Source organism: Dermacentor albipictus, unplaced genomic scaffold (assembly GCF_038994185.2).
Source record: "Dermacentor albipictus isolate Rhodes 1998 colony unplaced genomic scaffold, USDA_Dalb.pri_finalv2 scaffold_20, whole genome shotgun sequence".
NCBI lineage: Eukaryota > Metazoa > Arthropoda > Arachnida > Ixodida > Ixodidae > Dermacentor > Dermacentor albipictus.
In genome coordinates this window covers 4,317,297-4,344,545 of record NW_027225574.1, presented here as the reverse complement: position 1 = coordinate 4,344,545, position 27,249 = coordinate 4,317,297, and the positions used below count along the sequence as shown (strand labels likewise).

Sequence of the window (27,249 nt, the reverse complement as noted above, 5' to 3'; positions counted from 1 at the left end):
CCACGTGAAAATGCTATTTGACTTAGCTTATAGAGTGCGGGCGGATATGTAGTTTATTGCGCTTAAAAAGCGGCGTCGTATGCAGCTAGCAGCGTTGCCATAGATGCCTCGTCATTCTTCAAGCCCCCTTTCGATCCCCTCCAGCTGTTCGCCGATCATGGCGTCCGGGGACTATGGGAAACTTCGCAACTGATATGATCGGAGAGCTCTGGTGGCAACGAGGTAGTTAGGTGAAGGGGTGGCGAAGAAGCCTCACGTGTCGGTGTATAAAACCCGTATGCCGATAGCGGCTAGCGCGCTTGGTGACCGAGGAGCGCAGTGAAATCAGTAGCAGCGCCCCACGCTGCGCGACGCGGGCCCGATCACTCCGACCGGCACACGCGTCACGCCAGGGGAACCCGAATAAAGCGCGGCAAAGCAGCGCTCTATTCGACCGCTGTTTGTGCACGCTTCGCCGGTCTCGACGAAGTAGCGGCGCGCGACATGGAGCACAAAACTGCCGCAGCAGCAGCAAGTCGAGGCAGGCCGGCTAACGTTGAGCGATTACGCAGCTGCAGAATGCAGGAAGCGCCGGCGCCTTCTTTTCTAGTTGTTTTAATTTTATTCCCGCGCGTATGGCGCCGACGACTCGGCAAAGTGGTCACGAAAGACAGCGGCCGGCCAAAGACGCACGGGCGCATAAACGGTGCGCTTCCTGGCTGGTGCCGCCACGCGTAAGCCATTGTGACCTGCCTGGCTTGCCCGTACACACGCTGGGAAGCTGCGCCGCTTCGCGTATGCGCGTGCACACGATTCTGTCGACATCTCGAGCGGATCGCGCCGCGTTCGCGGAGTATCCACTCGAATGCGTAGTGCTTGACGGATAAGTACCGCATGCGTGCACTGATCGACTGCATGACAAAGCCCGCGCATAGTCTCGGGTCCTTTATGCTGTCTGTTAACGGTCTCTCTAGTATTCGGATCACTTAATAAACTCAAAGACTGACAGCAATATTTTTTGCGCGGTCTCTATATATGCTGCGGTTCAAAAACGCCGCACGTATATACAGTCTCTGTGGCATTTTGACTCAAGTCTTAAAAGGACACCAAAGAGAAAAATTTTCTCAACCGTATTAGTAAATTATCCTACTACAACACAAAAGAAGAAAAAAAAAAGCCACTACCCGCTGTGGTTGCTCAGTGGCTATGGTGTTGGGCTGCTGAGCACGAGGTCGCAGGATCGAATCCCGGCCACGGAGGCCGCATTTCGATGGGGGCGATATGCGAAAACAGCCGTGTACTTAGATTTAGGTGCACGTTAAAGAACCCCAGGTGGTCGAAATTTCCGGAGTCATCCACTACGGCGTGCCTCATACTCACAAAGCGGTTTTGACACGTAAAACCCCATAATTAAAGAAAAAAAAAGGCCACTCTACCGTGAAATGAGGCTTGGTAAGACGCAAAGAAGGAAGGACCGGTGCCGACGCCACCTTGAAGTTACCGAACCAGCTCGTCTTGACGGCATGGATTTTTCACGGCACCGGATCACGCCTAGTTAATATTTTTATTGGTAAAGATGAACTACACTGAATTTTAAAGAAGCCAAAGACCGAACTTTGCACGTTTCCATAGCTTTTATGAAGCCACAACAGCTAAAATACCTTGAAATTGATGACGTCACAATGACGCACCGGCACTGGAATTTTGAGCTTCACTTTCTCGACTAGTAACCAACCTATTACATTAAAATTAACGAAAACAGAGTTTTGAACGAATATTTTATCAGTCAAAACTGATTCAGTGCTTCTAGTTAGTGTCCCTCAAACGCCTGTGCAGGCACTACTCGACTACTGTCTCCATCACTCACCGGCTCACTAGGCAGCGAATACATTTGGCTGCTTGTTGAGGACGGCTGGCCTGTGCGAATGCCTTTCACTGCGTAGCGTGCTGTCCGCGCGCGCGTGCGCATTCACCGCAGCTTTCCTGCCTCTCTCCCTCTTTTTTCTATTCTCCTGTTGTCCTCGAACAGCGTTGGGTAGCCAACCAGATGCTCTTCTGGTTAACATTTATTTATTTGTTTAATTGTTGATGCGAAAGCGTCAAATGGCGTACTGAGTGAAAAAGGCGGCACCTGTCACCTGTATGAACGAAACGCCAGGTCAATTCCCATTGGCAGCGAAGACACGGCATAAGCGCGTCTCGACGGAGCAGAGCGGGCGAAAGGAAACACCAGCTGGGGCGCCAGCACGCCAGGTGTTGCGTGAGGGGAGAGGGCACCACCGCGGCGCCACGTCACCCTCACTCTCGCAAGGATGTGTTATCCGTCCGTTCCCTGTCCGCACAAGCTCTCGCCTGCGTTCTAACTGCGCCTCGGTAAGGCCGAATAAAAACACGCCAAGCGTCTCAACGCGCTCGTTTGCCCGCGAAGAGTTATAACTCGAAGGACCGCTGAGCGGGATTCAATTGGTCATGAATGTTTTCGCATTCGCAACTCATAAGAAGTGCTGAGGCGTCCTCGGATTTTTTATTCCTCTCTTTATTTAGTTGACAATACATGATTGTCGTGATGCAGGAGACGTAAGGCGATGTCAACGGTCATCCGACTAGGCCTTGTTACGATCGGCCTGCGGGGGTGGATTCCATCAAAGAACTGGCAACGGCAGCAAAGTTAACCGACCATGCAACTCCTTCGGACAACTGGAAGCCACAGCAAAGTTAATCAACCATGCGTCTCATTCGGAGAGTCGGCGACGCCAGCAAGGCTAGCCACGTTCGGCGGACCGAGTATTGTTGCTTGATTCGCTGTCGCCTTCATGGTCTACTTGCAGCACGAGAGCTGCTGGAAGAGGGTGTTTTGCGGTGCGTTCTCACGGGCTCCAGAATTCGTCCCAGTCTGCTGACACTCGTGGCGGCTACCTGAGAAGTCAGCTCTGGAATCAAGAGGCGTACGTTGGGGTAAAGCGTGACAATCTGGCTACGAGGAACGCGCCCAACTCGGTGGGTTCTGAGAATACAAATTGCGTATGTGAGTGCGTGAGCCCTCCCCCTCAAAGGCGGGTCTACTACGCCTCCAACGACTGTGGATGGTCCAATTGGACGAAGGTTGGACAGCAGTTTTCCCTCACCTGTAGGGATCTAGGGAGGACAGAGGGTTCTTAAGCAGCCATTTTTGGCTGCTTCCTGTGTACTCGTGAGCTCGTGTGCTCGACAAGCTGTGCGTTGTGTGATGTGTGCTTCGTCTTGCGTGCTCCATTTGGGAGTCATGCTACACTGTTGAAATGTATCGCCTGTCGTAATGTAAATATTGTAATTAAACCCCGTACTATAGTTCTCGATGAGATCAAGTTCCTCCCTACGACCACGTCCCAAGCGTGAGTGAGTTGGACGACGGCATGGGAAAGCTACCATACATTTCATGCCCGACTACAACCTGTACAAGTGGTTGCCAGCGATGGGAAGTCCCCTGGAACAACTTCATAACTCTTACAGCCTCTAGCACCACAATATACATTCACGACATTGTGGCACGGAAGAGAAAACAAAAGCAAGCAAACGTTTGCAAACAGCTAGTAAGCAGGATTATATGTTCACTAGTAACAAGTTAACAGAATATGAAAAAAAAACGGATAACATGATATGTATGAGATAATTGAAAACAGGTACATGGTGTGTACCCAGAAAGTAGAGGAAACTGAATAACAGAAAATAATAATCACGACACTGTTTGTTACTGTATACACAATAGTCATGAGCACAAGCCAACACACACACACACACACACACACACACACACACACACACACACACACACACACATATATATATATATATATATATATATATATATATATATATATATATATATATATATATATATATATATATATATATATATATATATATATATATATATATATATAAGCTAAGCATTATCAAGAAAAGTGCCTTCGATTGCTTTCTGAAAACGGAAATGGTGGAAGATTGCGTTATCCAGCTTAGTTCTTGCGGATGGACATCCCTGCCTTATCCGTTCATTTTGTCCTTCTCTTATCGCTTGTACTTATACGGACTAACTTTGTGATGTAGATGCCTAATTACTTGAAATAGGATCACACAGACTGCCGGTGCTACGGTACAGAGTATCACAACTACCAATACCCGTGTCAACCCTCCACGGTAGCGCATGGCTATGGCGTTGCGCGTTCGAGCACGGCCGCCTAGGTGGACAAAATTAATCCAAGGACCACTACAGCGATGTGCGTCGTAATAAGATCGTGGCTTTGGCACGCTTAACCCCTGCATTCATTTCAATTGATTACCATGTCATCCACAAGCGAGAAACGTCACTTGGTTTCTAGCGAATGAACGTAGCCGCATCTCTTCATGCACTCTGAACGGCTGCCGCAGGTAAGCGAATCATGGAAGCAGTGCAGTAAGGCATCGTAATGCGTGTCTTTCGGCGTCACTTCGCTGCCCACGGAAGTAAAATAAGCACCTAAAGCTACATGTAGTGGAGTCGTATTGTGAATGCTCATTTGCGAATGCAAATACGGTATTATCTCAGAGCAAAGTAGGACTGTACATTGCCTACACAAACTGCGACGTGCGAGCAGGAGATATAGTTGGTGTGAGATGGAGCCCTATAACGTAAAACTATTCCAATCTGTTTTTATTCCAATCTCCTGACGTCAGATTTACGTAACCACTGACGCATGCATAGGGCCAGCCAGCCATAGGACCTGCCAGAAACCACGATGTCATTAGAGAGCTTTAGAATTCGGGGCCCAAGCGGCTTGGGGACCCAAGAAAATTGCGCGCCACAAGTGCGCATGCGCAGAACCCTAGCAAGTCTTGAGTTCTTGCGTTCGCGTTAACCCAAGAATCGAAAACTAGCGTGGGCCCCCAAGCCGTCTTGGGCCGCCCTCGCGGGTGACAGCGATGGCGTACATCGGATGGTCGCAGAGCAAACTTTATTTACTTCGACTGATTTTCGCCATTTCACGCGGGTGAACTCGCAGATTTTTTCGCAGCGCGTCACAAGAAAACACCAACTAAGAGCACTTGGGTTCGATTGGCTTTGCTTGGCTTAGAATCGCACACTTAATTCGTAATAATAACCGGTACTAACACAGTGATTACCTGTCTTACATATTACTGTTCGCTCTTTTTGCTCAAAAATGCATTCTGTTCGTTTTCACTAGTTTTTTTTTTTTTGCTTTCAAGCACCTTTTTATTTTACACACTGCGGAGTTCTCTATAATGAGGCACGCCGTAGCATCGGGAGACTCAGGATGAATTTTGACCACCAAAGGGTATTTAACGTCCCCCAATGCATGGGACACGGGCTAAGCTAAGTAATGAACGCCCGGGCCCGGCCCATGTCCGGACTTGGTGTTACGGGCCAGGGCTGGGCTCAGGCTTGGAATCACGGGCCCGGGCCGGGCTCGGGCTGAAAAATCAGGCCCGTGCAGCTTCTACATAAGGCTATCCAAGCCTTAATTATTTTTTTAAATAGTACGGGCCTGAACTGTAGGCTTTAAGTAGTCCAAAATGCTTACTATATGCTTTACATCTTTCGCCTGTCATCATCATCACTCATCATGCGCTTTTTCCCTCCCTCTTCATTTCCCTCTGCCCCTTCCCCTACGCAGAGTAGTTGGCTAGAGGAATGTACCTCAGGTCGTCCTCTCTGCATTTCGTGTCATTAAACCTCTCTTTCTCTCTCTCCTTCTCTCTCTCCCTCTCTACGCTAACTTCTATAAAAACGCACGGCCTACACAACAATACGTAACGCTCTACGCATGCAAACGCTCAAATAGACAGGATTTCCTTTAAAGTGACAATAATGCTATTTACAGGAACAGTCGCGTGGTTTTGTTCAATTCAAGTACGTTGGATTTAAATAAGCGCTGTGCAATAATATCCCGCGGGTCACTACACGATCCCTTTAAAAGCACGTCTACATCAGATAGATCAGTTTTTGTTGTCGAATTCACTGAAGTAGCGAATTTGACGACAGATAATGCTATGTGACAGTCTACCACTTGTTTCTCGATCAGGTAATAAAAAAAAAGCAGCGTAGCAACGATGGAAAAATTTGTCATCGCAAAAGAAACTGCAGCTCCCTGCTTGAATTCGATGCCGTTATGCGATGTTCTTACATGTCACATAGCGGGGGCTCTGATCCACAGAAATAGTAGCATAGATTAAAAGTTCAAGCCTGGCCCACAGGACAAAATATAAAGAAGGATTCTGTCCTGTATGCCTGATCCTATAGCTATATACATCACGCAGGACCAAATGGGTCCTCAGTCAGTGCTTAAAGGCTATGCATCAGTCCGCATTGTTTCATTAAACAGCAGGGGTGTTCGAACACCAAACTTTTCTAATCGAACACAAATATTCGAGAAAAAAACGACCTGCCAATATTTACCCAAATATCGATTATTCCCAATTGCTAACAAAAAAAAAGCGGAATGGTGTCCGTTCGGAACAAAAGGCTCGTTTGTGTTCTTTAATACATGTAATGCCGGTAACAACTGGATGCCAGGTTAACTGAAAAGTAAGACTGACAATTGGGCGAGTTGGTAAGGGTTCTGTTTTACCTGAGAAGCTGTGTCAACTGAGACGCTTGTAAATAAGAAACAAAGGAAATTGCTGGTGCACCATGGCAATATGACAGTGATTAAAGAAGGAAGAGAGGGAAGAAAGAAAAGGGGGGGGGGGGTTACAGCAAGACCTCAGATGTATGTAGTAGAGTATAGCGCTCGTTGAAGGAACTAAGGGCACTATTACAGCCCTGCACATCGTTTTGAAGGAATCGAGACACCGTGAGGCCGGCCGAATAATAAATTGCTTTGCCTAAATCGAAACATCGAATTCGTAGGCTGTGTAAGGCGAGACATGTTTACTCATTGGTTGGTAACTATTGCGTTTAAGTGACCTCCACCGTGTGTTCGTTTAGGAACTGGATCGTCCGTACCACAACCGCGCTTTTCCTGCCCCAGTATCATTCAAAAGAGTATCGACTGCCTCAATATTTCTCCCTGCGAATTGCAAGAACTGCTGCGCCTTACAACATTCTAAAGAAACGAATATTCAACAACTTCAATTAGTGAATACTCGTATCGCATACGAATGGAATAGCAAATACATGTCGATGCGTATTCGAAATTTAGCATATTCGCGCACCCCTATTAAATAGTTCATAAGAAGGCACACGCATTTAATTTCATTTCGAGGGTCATTATCACGCAAGAACGCAGCTAGATAAGCGCTCTCGCGCAGAACTTACCAGACGGAGAACCTTCTCTTGGGCATCATGCCCTTCTTTGCCAGGGCGTCCCGCACAGAGTGGTGCCTTCGCCGGAAAGCTTCCATGGTGATTGACGCACGCTGCCACACTCGCGTTTGTCACAGTGTCTATCAAAAGCAGTACGTCACTACTCGAACACAGAAAGTCAGCGGCTCGCCAACACACAGATACAGGCTTACTCTCGCTCCTCCGTGCGCCGTCTGCACTTTTTGTCCAACGACAGAAGATGATGCGTCCTTCACGGATCTGCACAACACGACGTCGATGGATCCGCGAGACTCCGTATCTGCACCCGGCTTCGGCGCGCCCTTGCTCTGCGAAAGTCTCACTCGCTTTCTGGTGAGAACGAAGCAGCTGTGTCCGCGGGACGCTTCGTTTTAGTGACGGCGCGTACGCGTCGCGGGACCCGGGAAATACGGTGTAAACAATGTCAGCACTACAGACGGCGTTCAGCGGCAACGCGAAGAGGACACATGGTCGCGGTCATCAGTGGGGGCGTGAAATACGTTCGCAAAAGAAAAAAAAAAAAACGCGCCTAGGAAGTGAATGCGCGTCGCGCACAGGCGACAGCGAGGGAAGCGAAACGCATGCGTCCATCTTACGGGCCCACAAGAAGTCAGCGGTCACTCGTCAACGTCCTCTGCATCACGCAGCGGGAGTGTTTCAATTATAATCAGCGGCGGTGAAATAATAGTGTGCAGGAACTTAACGGAACAGCTTGAACCTAGATACTACGCGCCTTATGCACTTTTGGAGATGCGGAGCAGTGAAACGCTCGAGCTGTTGACTCCAAACTCAAAACTATGTCACGAGAAGAATAGCCCTCGCACTCTATTCTTCACCAGAAGAGGAGAGGGGAAGCGACGGGTCCTCGAGCAAATATGGATGATCGTCGAGGCCTCGAACACTTTTCGCGAACCGGGGAAGCCGAACACTGGAAAGACAATGTCCCGGCACGAACTTGCCCGTGGAAACGCGAAGGTACGGGAGGTACAGAAGTGATTCAAAATGCGTGAGCGAAGGACGCGACAGGGACGTGACGTGGATGGGAGAGGGTGCTGAATGGCTGAAATGACGAAAGTAGGCAGAAGGCGCGGAAAGCTATATCGGCGAATGCGAGAGGCGCGACGAACTACGAGAACTAGGCGACCACAATGGACAAAACGCGACTGTCCTGCAGCTCGTGGCGACTACGGCTGCTGAGGACGTTGACGAAGCTAACCCCACCTCCTCCTTTCCCTTGGGAGTGAAATCAGGAGGGCTGTCTCTCGCCCTCAGCCCGCACTCAGGCCACAGGGCGGCCCCGCTCGGAAAGGCGCGCGGCTGAGTCAGAGAGACGAGTCCCACGTTGTTTTCGTTCGGGACTTGTTCGTGGCCGCGCGGCGGGCGGCTGTCAGTCAAGGGAACGAAGTCGTCGGGCGATCTTCTTGTCAGAAAGCGCTTCCGCGTGCCAGAGAGCGGCACAGCGGCGACAAGACGCGCTGCTGGATGCACGGGCGCACTTCTTACAGGAGGCGAGCCCTGTACTGTGATGAGATGCACCAGGGGCGCTTTTTTTGTGCGACGTAGATGAAGACGCAAGATGGAGACGGCCTCGGCTTCTTATATGCGCTGACCAAAAAGATGGAAACTTTAGTCAGGTATACGGCCCTGAACAAAAAGAACTGCGATGGACCTAGATGAGCGAACTAGATGGAGGAAAGTAATCTTACGTTCCTAAGTCACGGTTTCGGAAACAAGAACATCGCGAGCCAAAAAATATTAAGTGCGAGAGTATAAGAGGTTACCGAAAAAATAAGTAAATTGGATATCGACAAAGGTAGAGATTCAGCCTTGTAGGCAGGCTCCGTCGAGGCGCTGTGCTATGGCGAGCAATTCCGCCCTTCTCTAAATTCTATCACGCCGTAAGCGCTGGACGAAATTGCAAATAAAGTATTCTAAACAATTATGGCTAAACACTTGAGTCTTTTGCAGCGCAGTAAACTGCATCCTTGGTCCTTGTCTCTCCGACTGCGCCTAGCCGTCCATGAAATATGAAACTTCAGTCACGCAAAGAACAGCTTAATAGCGAAAAAAATATAATGGAAACACGCGCTCGATATCGAGCGACAACACTGCGCGGACGAGCTTTACACCGCGTCCAGTTCAGAGTATGAAAGTAGGCTTTCTCCTCCAGGTGACGGCCCGAACAATGAAGCTTTGTCCTTTCAGACAATAGAACGTGAAAAGGGTCACTTGTCGCGCACAGCTGCGGGCGATAGCGAAGCGTTCGTAACTTACTCCGAAGATGGGACGAGGGGTAACTGCGCTTTTAGTATATCAACCTCTCTTCCTCATCACTGATGCCGGACATGAAACGCTTTCTCGAAGTGACAGGGGGATTGGGTATATCCTTCAAAGACAAATTATAGTTTCGTGACCAGTCTTAGAGGGAAACAGTTCCTCAAATGGTGGCAGAAAGCTGTTTGACGAAAGAGCACAACTGAAGCGCGGATTCTAAAGCAGATTCTAGAAAACCTCGACCCCCGTTTTCATCGAAAGATCGGCGTGGTGCGTAAGCAAACCGAAGAGTAGGAACCCTTTTCGTTCTCCACACTAGGCAACTTCTCCACAGCACGTATTCAATCGCCTAATGTGCAATCAATCTCCTTCCACTAGGACCTCCCACGGATGAATGATTATTAGGTTAAATTATTTCGGCCATGCAAATCCTATACGCAGCTGAACGGTACGAGCAGGACCTGGAGTCTTGGAAGGGCGCCACCCGTAGAGAGACAGACGAAAAAACGGGAGAACTAGTTTTCCTTTCTTTTTTTTTTCAATCAGTTAACAAGCCTCCTGTCTTTTCTGAAAACCCGGGTGCAGGAAATCTTGGACTACGAGACAAAGAACAATGAATCGGACTCCTAGGGGAAAATAAAAGGAGAGACTTATTGTGCTCGATCAAAAACAAACAGAAGGTTGCTCAAGCAACTTTATGTTTATTTTCGCCGAAAAGCTTAGGGCCATGCGCCTTAGTCGCCATCAATCATTGTCGAGTCGTTTCGGGGAAATCAACCAAGCTGGACGGTTAGGATCGCTTGGAATAAATTTGCGTACGCCCGCTAAAGTCGATCGGCTAAACGATGAGCAAGAGAAAACGAAACTAACTTAAAGGGTGGCTTTGACTGACAAGACGGCCCTTTTAGAATACAGGCGGAATAATTTAACGGAAAATTTAAACTTGGCTAAAAATGTTTGAATAGAAAACAGCACTTATTAACGATTTCTTAAGCGACAGATCTCAACTAAAGCGACAAAGAAGAAGATGGTAGCGTAAAGCAGGGCAACGCACGCAATAGGAAATTGTCGGTGACGGGGACTATAGCGAAACAACGGCTAAGGGAGGGAGAGGTGCCGTCAACGCTTTGGCGTACAGCGCTTGTATGTGGCAGCCGAAAAGCGCCTACACAGTGGTCACATAGAAACGTCACTGACACTTCAGTCCGTGAAGCGACGACGATGTCGACGAGAGCGCAGAGAGAGGGGCCAGGCCGTTGACGCTGCCGCGGACGAAGGCCGACGACGACGCATCGTTGGTTCCGTCGACTCGATGCCCAACAACGTCCCGACACGCGACTATGTGCACTCGACGACTGTCAACGACGATAACGACGAACGGCGGACGCGACAACGTGCAAGCGGCACTTCCGAAAGCGCGCATTTACCGTGACAACTGAGGAGAGGGCGCGCACTTCTACTACTACGCTACTAAGTCGGCGGGCGGGCGGGCGGGTGCTTGGACGGGAGCGACCGCGTCCGGCGCAGTGGTTCCTCGATCTCCCCACGAGCGTAGAGGGGCGCAGAGACGCTGGCGGCTGGAGGGGAGAATGGGGGGGCGACCGACGCGCCCGCCGCTGCGTCGGTCGGCGAGGATAGGCGAAGAGCCAGCCGGCGCTGCGATCGAAGAAAGCCGGCGGCGCACGCGACCGGCGCGAATCACCGCGAGCGCTGTACGCTATGGAAGCTAAAGGTCACCACATCAAACACCGAGTCATATCTACGGAACGGTGCGTGCTTGACAAATCACTATATACGTTGAGAGAGGCTTATAGTATAACAAAACGGTGACCGATTTCATAATGCTAACTATCTAAGCGCCACGCGACATCGTGTAGCTGCCATTCGTCCTGTAGTTTTGCGCAGGTGCTGATTACTGCTGATGGTGCATTTGTTTTCAATTATGCTTTTCGTTGTACAGCAATTAATGTCTTCTTGCGCAGTTTTCGTTGACCATCAGCGATTTTTTCGAACATGCGGCTCGCTAGCTCTTAATTACGTGCAGCTCTTCAAAGAAGAAACTTTAACCTATTGAACAAGAGGCGAGATAAAAAATAAGTAAGATGGCCGAATTTATGTAGATGTGGTATTGTCTACCAAATGCGAAGTTAGACTAGTTCGCATGCAGCCCTAGTCGGCCAACATCTTCAAAGAGGGTGAATTTTTTTAAAGCTATCTACTTGTTTTTCGCAATTCGTTGCGTTAGTTCGTTACTTAGGAATGGCCGCTGCCATTTTCACTCAATCAAGCGGTGTCAAGAATGGCGAGCTGCGAAACAAGATTGCCACACAGTTACGACAGGGCGACACGACGCGCACCTCTCCCTCTCCGTCGCTGCAGCTGGGAGGCGTTCAAAGAAGCGACCTTTGCGCTGGAATCCGCCGCCTTCCTCCAGCCCCTTCGACATTGTGACGGGACGAGTTCGGTGTGTGGACAATGATTCCAGAGTTCCCCAACGCGGAGCTGATTTGACACGCCTGGACAAGCTGCCGCGGGAACGACGTATTTTTGCGCTTCTCACGGTTCGGAGTGGCACGGAACAACGAGCGACCCTCGATCGGCAACGATAGTTCCCGGAACGGCACCCGCCAACGCCGTCGTTGGGCATCAGAGCGCGGTTGCCTTTGTGTACGTAAACTGTTCTGCAGAGCAGCGGCGAGTTGGTGATGAGTAAACGAACAGTCGCCGCGTCGTAGGACCGGCGGATCGAGTGTATAAAAACTGTGGTTGTGCGAATGCTGAGGACACTTCTCTTGAGCAGTCATGTTAGACTGAGTCACTTCTCTCATGCAGTCCTGTTGGACTAATACTCTTTTTCTCAAGCAGTCATGTTAGACTGATTTAATTTCTGTAAATAAACCCCTTTTCCTCGTTCTCGATGAGAAGCAGTTCTTCACTTCATCAACGATCTCAGCGTAAATAAGTTGGACGACGGCATGGGCCAGCTACCTTCGAATTCATGCCGTACTCCAATCTTGGCAAAGGACCACGGACGATGGGATTGAGCCCCCAATCCTGACAACTGGCTGACAGCGGTGAGATGGACTTTGCGACATGGTGCTGTATCTGCGGTGAGTGCTTGGTTTTTGCTTTGACTCTCTAGGCTTCATTTTGTGGTTGTTCTGTTTAGAACAGTAGGGAAGCTAGATTGTTGTGTGTTAGCTAGGTTGTGTTTTCCTAGCTAGATTTAGAGAGCAGAATCAAGGCAGTAAAGCAGCAGTCATGGAGTTAAGGACACTGCTGAGAGACGAGTTGTTGATTGTTGGTGAGGAACTGGGCCTAGATGTACGTAAGGAAATGCTCAAATCGGAATTATTGGAGCTAATTTCCAATCAGGCCAGTGAGGCAGATATTGAAATGGGAATGGAACTTCTCAAAAAGAGAGAGAAACGGGAAAGAGAAAGAGAAGAAAGAGAAAGAGAAAAGCGAGAGAGAGAGGAACGCGATAAAGATCGCGAGTTTCAGTTAAGGAAAATGCAACTTGAACTTGAAAGCAAACGTTTGGAGTTGCCTCAAGGAAGTGAAGGCGCTCTGGGTCGATCAAGTGAGGCAGAATCGTACCGCATGGACAGGCTATTAAAGCCATTTGAGGTCGGGACCGACATAGGCTTGTTCCTAAGCAATTTTGAAAGGACTTGCGAGAAGATGAACTTCGGCCCGAGTACATGGCCACAGCGGTTGCTGTCTATGTTGCCGTGTCACGCGGCGGAAGTAATCGCCAGACTGAGTGTGCAGGATGCATATGATTATGCAAAAGTTAAGGCTAGTCTCCTGAAGAAATACCGCCTTTCAGCCGAAGCTTTTCGGCAAAGGTTTAGGAGCACAGGCAAGAAAGATAGCGAGGGCTATCCGGAGTTTGCATATAGCTTAAAGGCCAACCTAGTCGAGTGGCTTAAAAGCGCGGAAGCGTACGACAGCAGAGACATGATCATTGAATGCATGTTTCTAGAGCAGTTTTACAAAACCATCCCCCAAGCTGTGAAACTGTGGGTGCAAGACAGAGGTAATGTAAACACTGTGGAAAGGGCGGCTGAATTAGCCGAAGAGTACGCAACCCGTAGAAAGTTGAACGCCGAGGAGGGAAACTGGGACGGTCGAAATGGACCGCGGAAACCATTTCCGTTCAAAAAGGGTGCGCAAACTAGACGATCAGAGCCTGTAGACATGGCGGAAAAGCCCGCAGAAAAGAGCGAGGAGAAACTTAACGGAGAAACCGCACAAAAGGAACAGAAAAGAAAATTCGAATCTGTTAGACCAATTCGCTGTTACAAATGCCACAAACTGGGACATATAGCTGTAAACTGCGAGAAGTCTAGCGTAGTTTTTTCCTACGTGGAGGAAAAAGATGAGAATATGGAACTTTTAAGTCCATATCTCCACGACCTGCAAGTTAATGGAAAACCATGCCGAGTGCTAAGAGACAGTGCCGCCACGCTGGACATTGTCCATCCGTCTTACGTGATGGTAGATGACTTCACCGGAGAAGTAGCATGGATAAAACAGGTTGTAGAAGAACACAGCGTGTGTCTGCCCATGGCCAAAGTCAAAATCAGTGGACCATTCGGGGAGCTAGAGACTGAGGCTGCAGTTTCCAAATTTTTGTCACTGCAGTATCCCTACATCTTTTCGAATCGTTCGAATCAGTTACTGCGTGACAGAGGGCTCAAACTGGGAGAGGGCATAGTACAGGCATTGACCCGAGGCCAAGCTCGTAAGATCGCGGCGCTTTCGGCTGAAAATGCTCAAGCTCCTCCAGCGGAAGCAGAAAAGGGGATAACTTCAATACCCGAATCCGAGCTAGGCCCGAGGGACAAAAGAACAGTTGAGGAGAGCCTGCCAGCTGACCAGCTCAATGAGAGCGTAGCACTAGAGTGTCAGAGTTCTAGCCTGCAGGAAGAGCAAGCAGACGCGCTCACAAGCGAGACAGGGTCGTTATTATCACCGGCCTCAAAGAACTTTGATCAACTCTTACGCGTGGATAGAGAGTCACTGGCAGCTGAGCAAAAGAATGATGAGAGCTTAGCTAAATTACGTGACACAGCTAAAGAAGGCATTGCTAGGCGCAACGTAACGATACATGAGAGAGGAGGATTGCTGTATCGGCATTACAGAGATCGAAAGGGTAGGATTTTAGATCAGTTAGTCATACCTACTAAGTATCGGGAGGACCTTTTGAGTCTTTGTCATGGAAATGGGTGGTCCGGCCACCTAGGCATAAACAAATCAAAGGAAAGATTGCTTATGGAATACTACTGGCCTGGCTGTTTCAAGGATGTAGAAAACTTTGTAAGATCATGCGACGCCTGCCAGCGTTCTGGTAAACCAGGAGAGACATGGAAAGCTCCACTGAAGGTAGTGCCCTTAATAACAGAGCCTTTCAGACGACTGGTAATAGACACTATAGGGCCTCTTCCAAAAACAAAATCAGGCTACAGGTACTTGTTTACCATGCTGTGTCCGGCTACCAAGTTTCCAGAAGCAATCCCTTTGAAAGAGCTCAGCTCCACCGAAGTAGTAGACGCGCTTTTGACAGTGTTTGCACGAGTTGGGTTTCCAGCCGAAATTCAGGCAGATCAAGGGTCAGTATTCACGAGCGCACTGACTTCCACATTCTTGCAAAAGTGCGGGGTAAAGTTAATACACAGTTCTGTCCATCACCCTCAGTCAAACAGTGTAGAGAGGTGGCATTCGGTGCTTAAGCGAGTTTTGCGTGCGCTCTGTTACGAGCACAAGGAGGACTGGGAGAACTGTCTGCGGCAACTTTGTTTGCTTTGCGAACGGTTCCACATGAGGCGACAGGGTTCTCACCAGCAGAACTAGTGTATGGGAGGACACTCCGGTCTCCACTGAGAATGTTAAGAGAGATGTGGGAGGAAAGAGGGGAGAGTCCAACCGTGGTTGGATACGTGCTAAATTTACTGGAGCGGCTAAGCGCAACCCAAGAACTAGTCGGAAAGAACATAGCACTAGCTCAAAAGAACGCCAAATTCTATTATGACAAGAATGCGAGGCTTCGTACGTTTAACGCCGGAGACCAGGTAATGATCCTCAAACCTTCAAGAAAGAACAAGCTTGAAGTTCACTGGGACGGGCCCGTTAGAGTGTTGCACAAACTTTCAGATACTAACTATGCTTTGAGAATGCCCGGTCGCAGGAAGGAAGTGAGGATATATCACTGTAATTTGATGAAGCCGTATGTAGAGCGGAGCGGAGTCGTTAACTATACCGTCAAAGAGCCGGATGGCACTAGTACCAAGTTTGACGAATATAGGGCGACCTCCAACTCTGAAATCGGCCTAGAAGAAGTAGTAGAGCACTCGGTAAGCTCGCACGCTCTAAAACCCGAGCAGCTAGATGAGCTAAAAGGGGTGTTAGGGGAATATCTCGACAGATTCAGCGATCGGCCGGGTAGAACCGAACTGATAACGCATGAAATTGAGCTGACCTCTACCGAACCAGTAAGATCAAAACCTTACAGGGTGTCTCCAAGACAGAGAGAGATTATGGAGGCAGAGATACAGCGCATGCTAGAGTTGGGAGTAATTGAGCCCGCTGAGAGTGACTACACGTCACCGCTAATACTCGTAGAAACCCCTAACAAGGACCCTCGTCCGTGTGTTGACTACAGGAAGTTAAATGCCATCACTAGGGATCAGCTGTACCCGATACCCAACATTGAGGAACGAATTGAAATAGTTAGCGCTGCTAAATACATTTCAACTATAGATCTCGTGCGGGGGTACTGGCAAGTTCCCCTTTCAGAAAGTGCCAGCCGCTATGCCGCATTCATCTCGCCTGTAGGCACTTTTCGCCCTCTCGCACTCAGCTTCGGGCTGAAGAACGCGCCGTTTAGCTTCTCTAAGTTAATGGATATTGTCCTAAAGGACTTGCAGGAGTTCGCCTTACCTTATCTTGATGATGTGGCCATTTTTTCGGACAGCTGGGAACAACACGTATCGCACCTCAAACAGGTGTTCTCACGGTTGAGGGAAGCCGGCTTAACGATGAAAGCGGAAAAGTGTAGGTTTGGTTGTTCGCAGGTTACTTATCTGGGCCATGTTGTCGGTCAGGGCATGAGACGGCCGGCTGAGCTGAAAATAGCTACGATTGGAGAATTTTCTCAGCCGCGCACGAAAACGGACCTTCGTTCATTTTTGGGACTTGTGGGGTACTATCAACGGTACATTCCGAATTACTCGCAATTGGCAAGTCCAGTAACAGACGCCCTCCGAAAGGGAGCACCGAGTAACGTACACTGGGATAAGGACAAAGAGAACGCTTTCCAAAGTTTGAAAACGCTATTGGTTTCTCGCCCTGTGCTTCGCGCGCCAGACTACACAAAGGAATTCATAGTTCAATGCGACGCAAGCGACAGAGGTATGGGCGTGGTACTTAGTCAGGTCGGCGACGATAACGAGGAGCATCCTATCCTCTACGCCAGCCGTAAACTAAATGTAAGAGAGGAAGCCTACAGCGCTTCAGAGAAGGAATGCGCTTGTTTGGTTTGGGCCGCCCAGAAGTTGTCGTGTTACTTGTACGGAGCGAAGTTCATCTTCGAGACCGACCACTGTCCTCTGACGTGGCTCAATCAAATGTCACACAAAAACGGCCGCTTGCTCCGATGGAGCCTCACTCTCCAAGAGTACAACTTCTCCGTTAGATATAAGAAGGGAAAGTTGCATAGCAATGCGGATGGTTTGAGCAGGCTAATTTGAATTCTGCGTTTGAGGGTCCCGCCTAAATTTTAGGGTTACTAGTGTTAACTTTTATTAAGCGAAGAAGATCCCCTCTCATTTAGCAGGATTCCCTCCATGATTGCTGAATTTGTCAGCAGGAATTTGCTTCAGAAATTGGCATAGTGAAATGCAGCATTTTTTTTTGTTTCTGCACTTATGTTGTTGTTGTTTTTTTGAAGCCTAGCGAGTCTAAAGTGAGAGCCAATGCATGTCATCTCGGCGCAGAGCCGTGTTGTGGGGTTCATTTTGCAGTTGCCTGTCCTTGTTGGATGTTTTGGGGCGGTGACATCAATACACAAGTGGTCGCTGCGAGCCAAGACATCAATCCCCCCCCTGACCAGCAGCCGTTCTCTTCCTGCCTAGCGGTTGTCAGCGCTAGACAGTCGAGACTTTCCGGGCCATGGAGGCGCTGTCAAGAATGGCGAGCTGCGAAACAAGATTGCCACACAGTTACGACAGGGCGACACGACGCGCACCTCTCCCTCTCCGTCGCTGCAGCTGGGAGGCGTTCAAAGAAGCGACCTTTGCGCTGGAATCCGCCGCCTTCCTCCAGCCCCTTCGACATTGTGACGGGACGAGTTCGGTGTGTGGACAATGATTCCAGAGTTCCCCAACGCGGAGCTGATTTGACACGCCTGGACAAGCTGCCGCGGGAACGACGTATTTTTGCGCTTCTCACGGTTCGGAGTGGCACGGAACAACGAGCGACCCTCGATCGGCAACGATAGTTCCCGGAACGGCACCCGCCAACGCCGTCGTTGGGCATCAGAGCGCGGTTGCCTTTGTGTACGTAAACTGTTCTGCAGAGCAGCGGCGAGTTGGTGATGAGTAAACGAACAGTCGCCGCGTCGTAGGACCGGCGGATCGAGTGTATAAAAACTGTGGTTGTGCGAATGCTGAGGACACTTCTCTTGAGCAGTCATGTTAGACTGAGTCACTTCTCTCATGCAGTCCTGTTGGACTAATACTCTTTTTCTCAAGCAGTCATGTTAGACTGATTTAATTTCTGTAAATAAACCCCTTTTCCTCGTTCTCGATGAGAAGCAGTTCTTCACTTCATCAACGATCTCAGCGTAAATAAGTTGGACGACGGCATGGGCCAGCTACCTTCGAATTCATGCCGTACTCCAATCTTGGCAAAGGACCACGGACGATGGGATTGAGCCCCCAATTCTGACAGCGGCACATCCGCCTCGCCTAATATGAAGCTCCATCATTGCTAAATCGGCGCATAGTTTATCTAAGACATATACATCACGTGGTGCATCTAAGCAATATTATTGCGATATCAATTACATGGACATTTCAGCCGAATTCACGCCGTCGTCGTCGGCATCACCGTGAGGTTGCGCATAAGACCTAAGTGTGATAAGATCGCTGCCGTGCGCCGGATGCTGCAGATGCGAGGGAAAACATGCGAGGCTGAACCGAGAAGGATGCTGGCTCAGTGCGGCCGCGTCTTCTCGCACGCGCAAGGGGGCAATCGGTGACATGTGCACGCGCTAGGAGGGGGGGGGGGGGGAGGCGGCGTAGCGCGCGTCTCGGCTTCTACTCGGCCCGCGGGCGTTCTATCTTGCAGGTAATCTACGGTAGGTTCGCAGGCTAGGCAACCCGAGATTATTGATGGCTTCGTGTGCGCTGCGTCCTCGCGTGCCTAGTTCGCGTCGAAGCGAGAGGCAGCCCGAAGGGGAGTTTGCTCGCAGCTGCTGCCGCTTTTCATCGTGCTAGCGTTGTGACATCGAGTGTCCGCGGTCATCGAGTGAGATGTGTTCGTGTTGGCCTTTGCGCGCGTAACACCGTTATGGGGCGAAACTGTCGCTTTTTTTCTTGTTGCAAACCATCCTATTAGGTCGCGATAAGAGAACCAGGCATCCTTGGGCCAGGACATCAGTAGTGCATGGTTCAGCAAGATCTCAGAGAAGTTTTGCCATGCTTTCTTATGAAGAGACGGACTGACAGGTATAGCGTTTCATATCCTGGAACGACGTGGTGGACAGCCCAAAACTGTGCCGTCGTGTTGTCAGCAAACCCGGATCGCCAGCTCAAGAGTGGAACTCGTAGCACCGTATAACCGACAACGTCAGCCTTTCAACAAACACTGTAGTATTGCTGAGCAAAAGCAGGGAATAATGATAACCGCGATAACCGATGTCTTTGGACTGAAACAACCGTCTGACTAACATTGAACTGAGCATTTAAATTTGAAACAAACCAAGAAACGAACATGAGAAAATAAGACCGCTCCACCCTAACCAAGGCGGCTCGGAATTTCTGAAACTCAACCAACGAAGTCTCCTTCCGGTTTCAATCTAGGCCGAAAAAAAAAGAAGAAGAAAGAAAGAAAAATTGGGCTCCTGCTATACATTGTAGACTCCCGACGCTGACTCGTAACTGCCAGCTATACGAGCGAGAACGGACGACCGCAAACCAAGCAAGAAAAAAAAAAAACACTCTTGTTATGCATGCACGCCACGTTTCGGGATTGTGACGCCGCGCCAGCCTTTCACAACGCGGCAGTCGTGGGGAGGCCGATAATGAATGGAGGGGGGGGGGTAATCTAGAGGAGAGCGATGGCGACATTACGCATCGCGCGCCGCGCGTGCCGCTGGCTGTAAACGCGTGCACGCATTTGCTCTCAAGAGCGCGCTTCATATGCGGCGTATAAACTGAAGCGCTCATGTGAGAGGCGATCCATACAGGATAGCACGCAGCACAACCGTGGGGTCGAAGGTAGCTGATTAACAACCGTATGCGAGCCTATGACATTGAGGGGGAAAGTGCAAGCAATTTTCCGAAAGGGGCGCTTCTTCCTTGACATTATTATAATTCGCGAGCGTCAACTGGGCAACAGCTGCGCAATGTTCAAGCAACGTAGTATGTATATGGGTAATCATGCGAGCATTTGTCATTCTTTAAGAATAACAAGGAGAAGAAAAAGAGGAGAAAGAGGGAGAGACATTAGAAACCACGACCTATATACCGTCGAACCGCAGTTCTCGTCCTATCGTGACTGAAGCGAAACAATATCGCGTACTTTACTTTGGCATGTATGGGTATGTACTTTATTATAGGATGTATACTTGATGTACAAGACCCCAGCTGGCCACCCAGCAACACCAGTAACTCAAAGTCACATACGGTAGTGAAGCGTATAGCGTCACTTCTTGTTACGCATCGACCCGTGTCCACCCACACGATACCACCATGTCGCCTTCGCCAGAAGGTTGCAAATGAGGCCACTCGTAAAGACAGAACCGGCGAAGCGATGGGTCCTCTACATACGAGTCCTGCGTCCGCTTCGCAAATGGCAGGTGCCCCGCCCGACCGATACCGCCCCGGCATTCTTCCTTCTATTTAGCGCATAGACCATAACAAGCCGAACAACGTTGGCGACGCTAAGAAAAAAGCAAGGTTAGACGCACGTGTGGGTGCATAACAGGCACGGCGCGTTAATCTGGCAGTTGTGAAAGGCCTTTTTACGACCAGAAGACAGGCGCGCATTCTTAGCATCATGTGTAGGCTATTCCACTATATCTGGGGCGCTATAACGTAAAACTATTCCAAACTTTTCTATTCCAATTCTGCTATCAGCCCTCCACGATTGGTCAAAAACTTTTTTCGACCACCCCCCACTTCACCTGTCTGTCACGCAACGTCACGAAAACCGCGATACGTCCCCATCTGATATGATGTGCACACACTTATTATGCATGCTTTGAGAGAAAAAAGAAAAACAGTTATTTCTGATTCGACCCCTTTTCGCCATTAGCCGTCGGCTATTGGCAAAAGGTTTTCGGGCTGCACCCACTTCACTTGCCTGTCACGTGACGTCACAAAACCGCAAGAACTCACCGCGTCAAAGTGACGTGTACGCGATAAAGATGCATTAATATGCCGAACAAAACTGAATTTTCTTCGGAATAGCCGCAGGCTGCCCCGTTCCGAAAGGAATAGAAGATGGCTGCCGCCGATCGCTCAGACGCTGGCTACTTGCACCTGCCGGAGAGCATGGGTGTGTTTGCGTATAATAAAACTTCTTGCGTGGCCGAGTAACGTTTTCGAGCACTTTCGACACGTTTACCCCCTCATTCTGTCAACTCTTCTTTGCTGAGGGTCCGTTTTAGCGTCATTCTTGAGCTTCCGTTGCATGCCGCCGCGATTTTCGACCAGCCACCGCAAGCTAAGTAAGGGAAAGCCGACCAATCGCAGACGCCGGCACCACCCTCTTCATCCGGTTATCAATTTTCAGTGCACTGGCTCTGCCCCAGTGAATCCCTCTCCAATTCAGCGTTCTCCTCGCCTCTTGTCAGCCAATTAGATACGACAAGCCGCTCAGTGTAGGCAACGTTATTCGTTTTTCAAGCAAACAAAAGTGACCTCCTATGAACGAGGAGAGCGTTTGATTGGTCTCTTCAGACAACCCTGTGGGTGACCGCCCAGTGCTTGCGTTGGTGCTTACGCAAATTTGACGTCAGGAGATTGGAATAGAAACACATTGGAATAGTTTTACGTTATAGGGCCCCTGTTCTCTTTCTTGTTTTATTTTCTTTTTTCTTTTTCACATCCGCATAGGGATGTGCGAATATTCGAAACTTTCGAATAACGAATCGACTACTGTCTAATTCTATTCGGCCTTTGAATTGAATAATCACTATTTGTATATACGAATATTTCTAGTGTAGTGTTCGAACACTTCAAATCGTCAACTGAGCGCGGTCAAACCTAAAATCGGAGCAGAAATGCGATGAATTTCATCCCGCCGGCCATATAATAGACATAATGCACGAGAGTGGATTATGCAGAGTGCATGCAGTGGAGCACCGCTCAGAGAGCCACACGTTTGCGGCTAAACCGCTATCATTCGCACTCACCGAAGAGTGTTCAGTGCGCATCATGCTGCTATTTGTTCCTGATGCTCTGTTTGTGCTTTAAATAAACAATGCTTCATAATGCATAGGCGCCGACTACGTAGGGGCTTCTGGGCCTGAGCCCCTTCCGAAGTTCTCCAGCAGGAGAAAGTCCCCCACCCCTCCCCCCCCACCTCTCCACCCGGCGATGCCGAAGCCTACCCTCCACCCTCCCCCAATGGCTAACAGCATTTCACATGGCATGTTCGGGCTTCCTTCTCTTCGCGGAGCGAAGCGGTCCTTTAACGGCATGCTCATGTGCGATGCCTCGTAACGTAACGCCCCGGCAGACTGAGCGCCAGACGACTCAGCTAGCCATGTACACAGCTTCGCTGTAAAACCAAAACAAACCCGGTTCCTCGCAGACACAAGATCACACTGCTTCATGAGGGTAGCTTGTTGGGCGAGTTGAAGGGCACGCATAGTCGTGAGTAAGGGAATGCCAGCGAACATCTGGTTTTCTAGTTCTAAGACCAGTGCCTTATGCCTTCAGCTACTCTTTCCTCTCGGCTTTAGTTTCATGTTGTCTATTCCTTTGACTTCCATTCCTCTGCTACGAATATCACTTTCGCCAACCAAGACTTATACGATGCAATAACTATGTGACGACGGTGCCTAACGTGCTGCAGAAATGTTTAACTATGAGAGAAAGGTTTTGACAAAGTGACAAGCGCGAGCGCGCGTTAGGACAGCGCTTGGCACGGTGATATTGCCGCACTTCAGACCTCTATATTTTTTTCTTCCTTTGCGATTGATTTCTTCGATCTCCGGAGCGATAAAAACTAGTCGCGGGCAATTGTAACGCTGTGATTGCAGAGCGCTTGTTAAAGATGGTGTGAGCGATTTCTCCATGCGTCTAAGTTATCGCGACTGGCATAACCGAAACACCACAGCGCTGTGGTTCTTCGTAACAGTGTTACTGAACACACAGATGCAAGAGGAAAAAAAATTGCATCACCAACTAGCCCACCAGAAAAAAGTTATTGCGCTTCAACTGGTTCTTTTCGTTGGTTCTAACCGAACCGGGGTGGTGTCCAGAACGTTGTAAGTAACCACGCCTCCCTGTACGCTTGCAATATTTACTGGGTGACAGAAAACTGGTCGTGCTAAGTCAGAGTTTGTTCTAAGTGGTGTTAGGAACGGCCAGCTGCAGTGCAAGTTTTACCGGCCAGTTGCGACAGTGACGGCAACTTTCATGGAGCGTCGCCGCAAACCTCTAGCCACGGCGTGACTAAGTCGACTGTGTGGGAACAACAATACGTGCGTCCTCGACTCTCCGTCGCTGGAGCCGAGTTTGACGAAGTCGTCATTGTGACTGAACGGGCTCGGCGGATCAACTATTGTTACTGAGCCCGCGGGAACGTCTACTGAGACCCCTTCCCACGCGCTGACCAAGACGCCAGACAATGGGCAGCCGACGGGCGCGCTGCAGCTCGGGGAATAAATGCCCCTACGGCGCCGGCTCGTCTCCCCTACGGTGCCTGGTCAACTCGCCTACGGTACTTGGACGGCCGTTTCCGTCACCTGGGTATCGGGGGAGGACCGAGTGTTTATAAACAGCTGTTGTGCGGCTGCTCAGGGCACTCTCTCAAGCAGTCATGTTAGACTGATGTACTTTCTCAAACATTCATGTTAGACTGATGTACTTTCTCAAGCAGTCATGTTAGACTGATATAAATACTGTAAGTAAACCCATATTCATCGTTATCGATGAGAAGCAGACCTTCCCTTCATCAACGTCCTCAGCGTGGATAAGTTGGACAACGGCATGGGCCAGCTACCTTCTAATTCATGCACGACTCCAATCTTGACAACGGATCACGAGCGATGGGATTGAACCCCCAATCATAACAGTGGTTTGATGGCAAGTAGGCTCGATTGCATTCTAAGGCGCTATAGCGTAAAACTATTCCAACCTTTTCTATTCCAGTTCTGCAATCAGCCCACCGCGATTGGTCAAAAACCTTTTTGGACCACCCCCACTTCACCTGTCTGTCACGCGACGTCACGAAAACCGCGATAGATCCCCATCTGATATCACGTGTACACACTGATTATGCATAATTTCACCAAACAAAACAAAAATAGTTATTTCTGATTCGACGTCATTTTGCCATTATCCCACGGCTATTGATCAAAAGTTTTCGGGCTGCATCCACTTCACCTGCCTCTCACGCGACGTCACAAAACCGCAAAAGCTTACCGCGTCAAAGTGACGCGTACGCGTTAAAAATTCATTAAAATGCCAAACAAAACTGAAGTTTCTTCTGAATAGCCGCAGGCTGCTCCGTTCCGAAAGGAATGAAAGATGGCTGCAGCCGATCGCTTCGGTACTGGCTACTCGCCACTGCCGGAGAGCATGGATTTATTTGCGTGTAATAAAACTTTTTACGTGGCCGTGTAACGTTTTCGAGGACATTCGGCACGTTTGCGACCACGTTCTGCCAACTCTTCTTTGTTGAGCATCCGTTTTAGCATTATGCTTAAGCCTCCGTTGCATGCCGCCGCGATTGTCGACGAACCACCACAAGCTAAGTAAGAGAAAGCGGTCAATCGCAGACGTCGGCACCACCCCCTTCATCCGTTTACCGATATTCAGTGCAGTGGCTCGGCCCCATCGAATCGCTCTCCACTTGAGCATGCTCCTCGCCTCTTGTGAGCCAATTAGATAAGACAAGCCGCTCAGTGCAGGCAATGTTATTCGTTTTTCAAGCAAACAAAAGTGACCTCCTATGAACAAGGGGAGCATTTGATTGGTTTGTTCAGACAACCCTACGGGTGACCGCCCGATGCTTGCGTCAGCGGTTACGCAAGTTTGACGTCAGGAGATTGGAATAAAAACATATTGGAATAGTTTTACGCTATACGGCCCCTAGTTACTACAATGTATACTCCCGTATATTATAGTACGTCGTACTACATTGCATACATCACTCGAATATGATCAGTATACAGTTAAGACTAAGGAAATTCATACTAATTCCTGTCTGACGCCGTCGTTAACAAACGCTTCTTTTTTTCGCTTGATTTTTCGTGCTGACGCACTTAAACCCTTACGAGGTTCCTATCTCGCGTTAATAGGCGTGAAAAAAAAAAACGCCTGGATACAATAAAACAAAAGCAAAAAACAAGGCCTGATTCCGCTATCTAAACTAAGCGCGTTGGCGCGCGAGCTTCGCGGAAATTATGACGCACAGCTCGTTCATGCGCAACTGGGCGTGTTCGCACATGAGCGCGACAGGCCTCTTAATTTATGCACGAACGCGTGGCAACGAACTTCTATCTCAGAACCACGTTCCGTTTATTTATTTCTGGCGCGCATGATACGAATAATTCCCAGGTGTTTCGGCAGCGCAGAGTATATGGCCAACAGTGTTGTCATTTCTTAACTTCAGAAAGAAAGCGAGAGAAGTGATCGTCTCGCTCGCATAAAAAAAAAAAGAGACTCCCTGGGTCACTTCGCATTAAAAACGCTCGTGTGCCGAGCTTTGAACCACCGCAATCAAATTTCCCCATAACAAAAGCCCCGTACAACAGCGTGCCACAGAATCAGATCGTGTTTTCGGCACGTGAAACCCCATACACATATTCAATTCGTATGCGACCAGAAATGCAACATTTCACTTCTGTTTACGAGCACACGTTATATAAATAGCGCCATTGTTGAACTCGTTCATTCGGACAGATACTGCCCACATCACAGATAACTTCGTCAGTGTCTGCTGGTTATTTTTATAACTAAGTGTTTACGTGCATCATGCTTATTCACCGCCTATATACTCGCGGTTTGTCGAAGTGGCAACACATTTACCACTGCATTGCTCCGGATTATGGCATGAGCCTGAACGCCCATATCGATAGGAAAATATAAATACAGAGCATTTGTCTCAGCTAGCCTTAATGGCTTTGGAACAGTATCATTTAATATAGTAAGCACGGAAGCTGATGCTGAGTGTCCACACGACACCGGAAAAAGAAAAAAAAAGTTTTTCTTTTTGTTTGATAACTTCTTACACACTGCCCAGCACACAAAAAGAAAGAAAGAAAGAGACATGCTTCGGTCATATTCAGCAATAACCACGCCGTAGCGGGCCCTGTCACTACGTCGAAATTGACTCGTGCGATACTAAATACGTGATTCCCCTTTACTGCCCTGCATCGTCGAATGGGACCTCTGGGCATCGGGTTAAAAAGGCGTCAATGATAATCGATGCTTTCGCGAACCACTGCATGGGCTGTTTTTTGCACCCTAGGCTCAAGTGACCTCAAGTAACGCCACAATCTTCGTAATTTCTAGTCAGTTTACGTAATAAAATTAACGAAAGCACTTGTCAACGGGATAGTTTCTTTCGTGGGAAAAGAATGTATAGTGACAGGAGCAAAGAAGAAAAGCCGGTTACATAGGACGGTAATCGAGGTTGATAGGACCTATACCCGAACAGCATTGCGAAAGTGCTGAGAAATCTCGTTAGGGATTAAGCGGTTTACGGAGACAAAGCCCGGCGACAGTGCTTCAGACTCGAGCTAAAACCCAATCGCGGTGGGGCTTCTTTCCGTCGTTTGCCCTGCGCCTCGTGGATGGGAAGGCAGAAGCCTCCGAAGTCGCTATGCCTCAACGCAAGCGCATTACCAGACCCGCGCAGCCTATCAGCCACTATTAAACAGTGAGATCCCCGCTGTATACGCGACTAGAGGAAATGGAGGGTTCGCTTATCGTCATTCTGACGATGCCCGCTCATCGCATGCAGAAGCCTGTGTGAATGGAAGACGGCATCGGATGAAATTGCCAACGTCTGCTGACAAATAATCCGGGGCAAAGGTTTATGCTCATTCGACGTGCATGCTTCGTCGTCGTTGTTCGAAAGAAGAGCGCAATAATGCCACGTACCAGTTCTTGTAGAGCTAAAGAAAAAAAAGAAAGAGAAAGAAGCAAAGGCAGACGTGGGACCCCAGGCGTAGCTGAATATGTAACGAGCAGCCGAGGGAGGCTGGG

At 49.1% G+C, this 27,249-nt stretch overlaps 1 protein-coding gene across 4 annotated transcripts in view; it reads right to left on the bottom strand.

Moving 5' to 3' along the window:
• Positions 1-27,249, bottom strand: part of LOC139052213 (rap guanine nucleotide exchange factor 2-like) — a 784,545-nt gene that overhangs the window by 409,408 nt on the left and 347,888 nt on the right. The window contains exon 1 of one of the 4 annotated variants that reach the window (XM_070529297.1): positions 7,274-7,374. The exons of the other annotated variants lie outside the window; for them this stretch is intronic. Within the exon in view, the coding sequence (XP_070385398.1) occupies positions 7,274-7,359 (86 nt within the window). The 5' untranslated portion in view covers positions 7,360-7,374. Of the gene's footprint in view, positions 1-7,273; positions 7,375-27,249 lie in introns of those variants that run through there. 4 annotated transcript variants of the gene reach the window in all.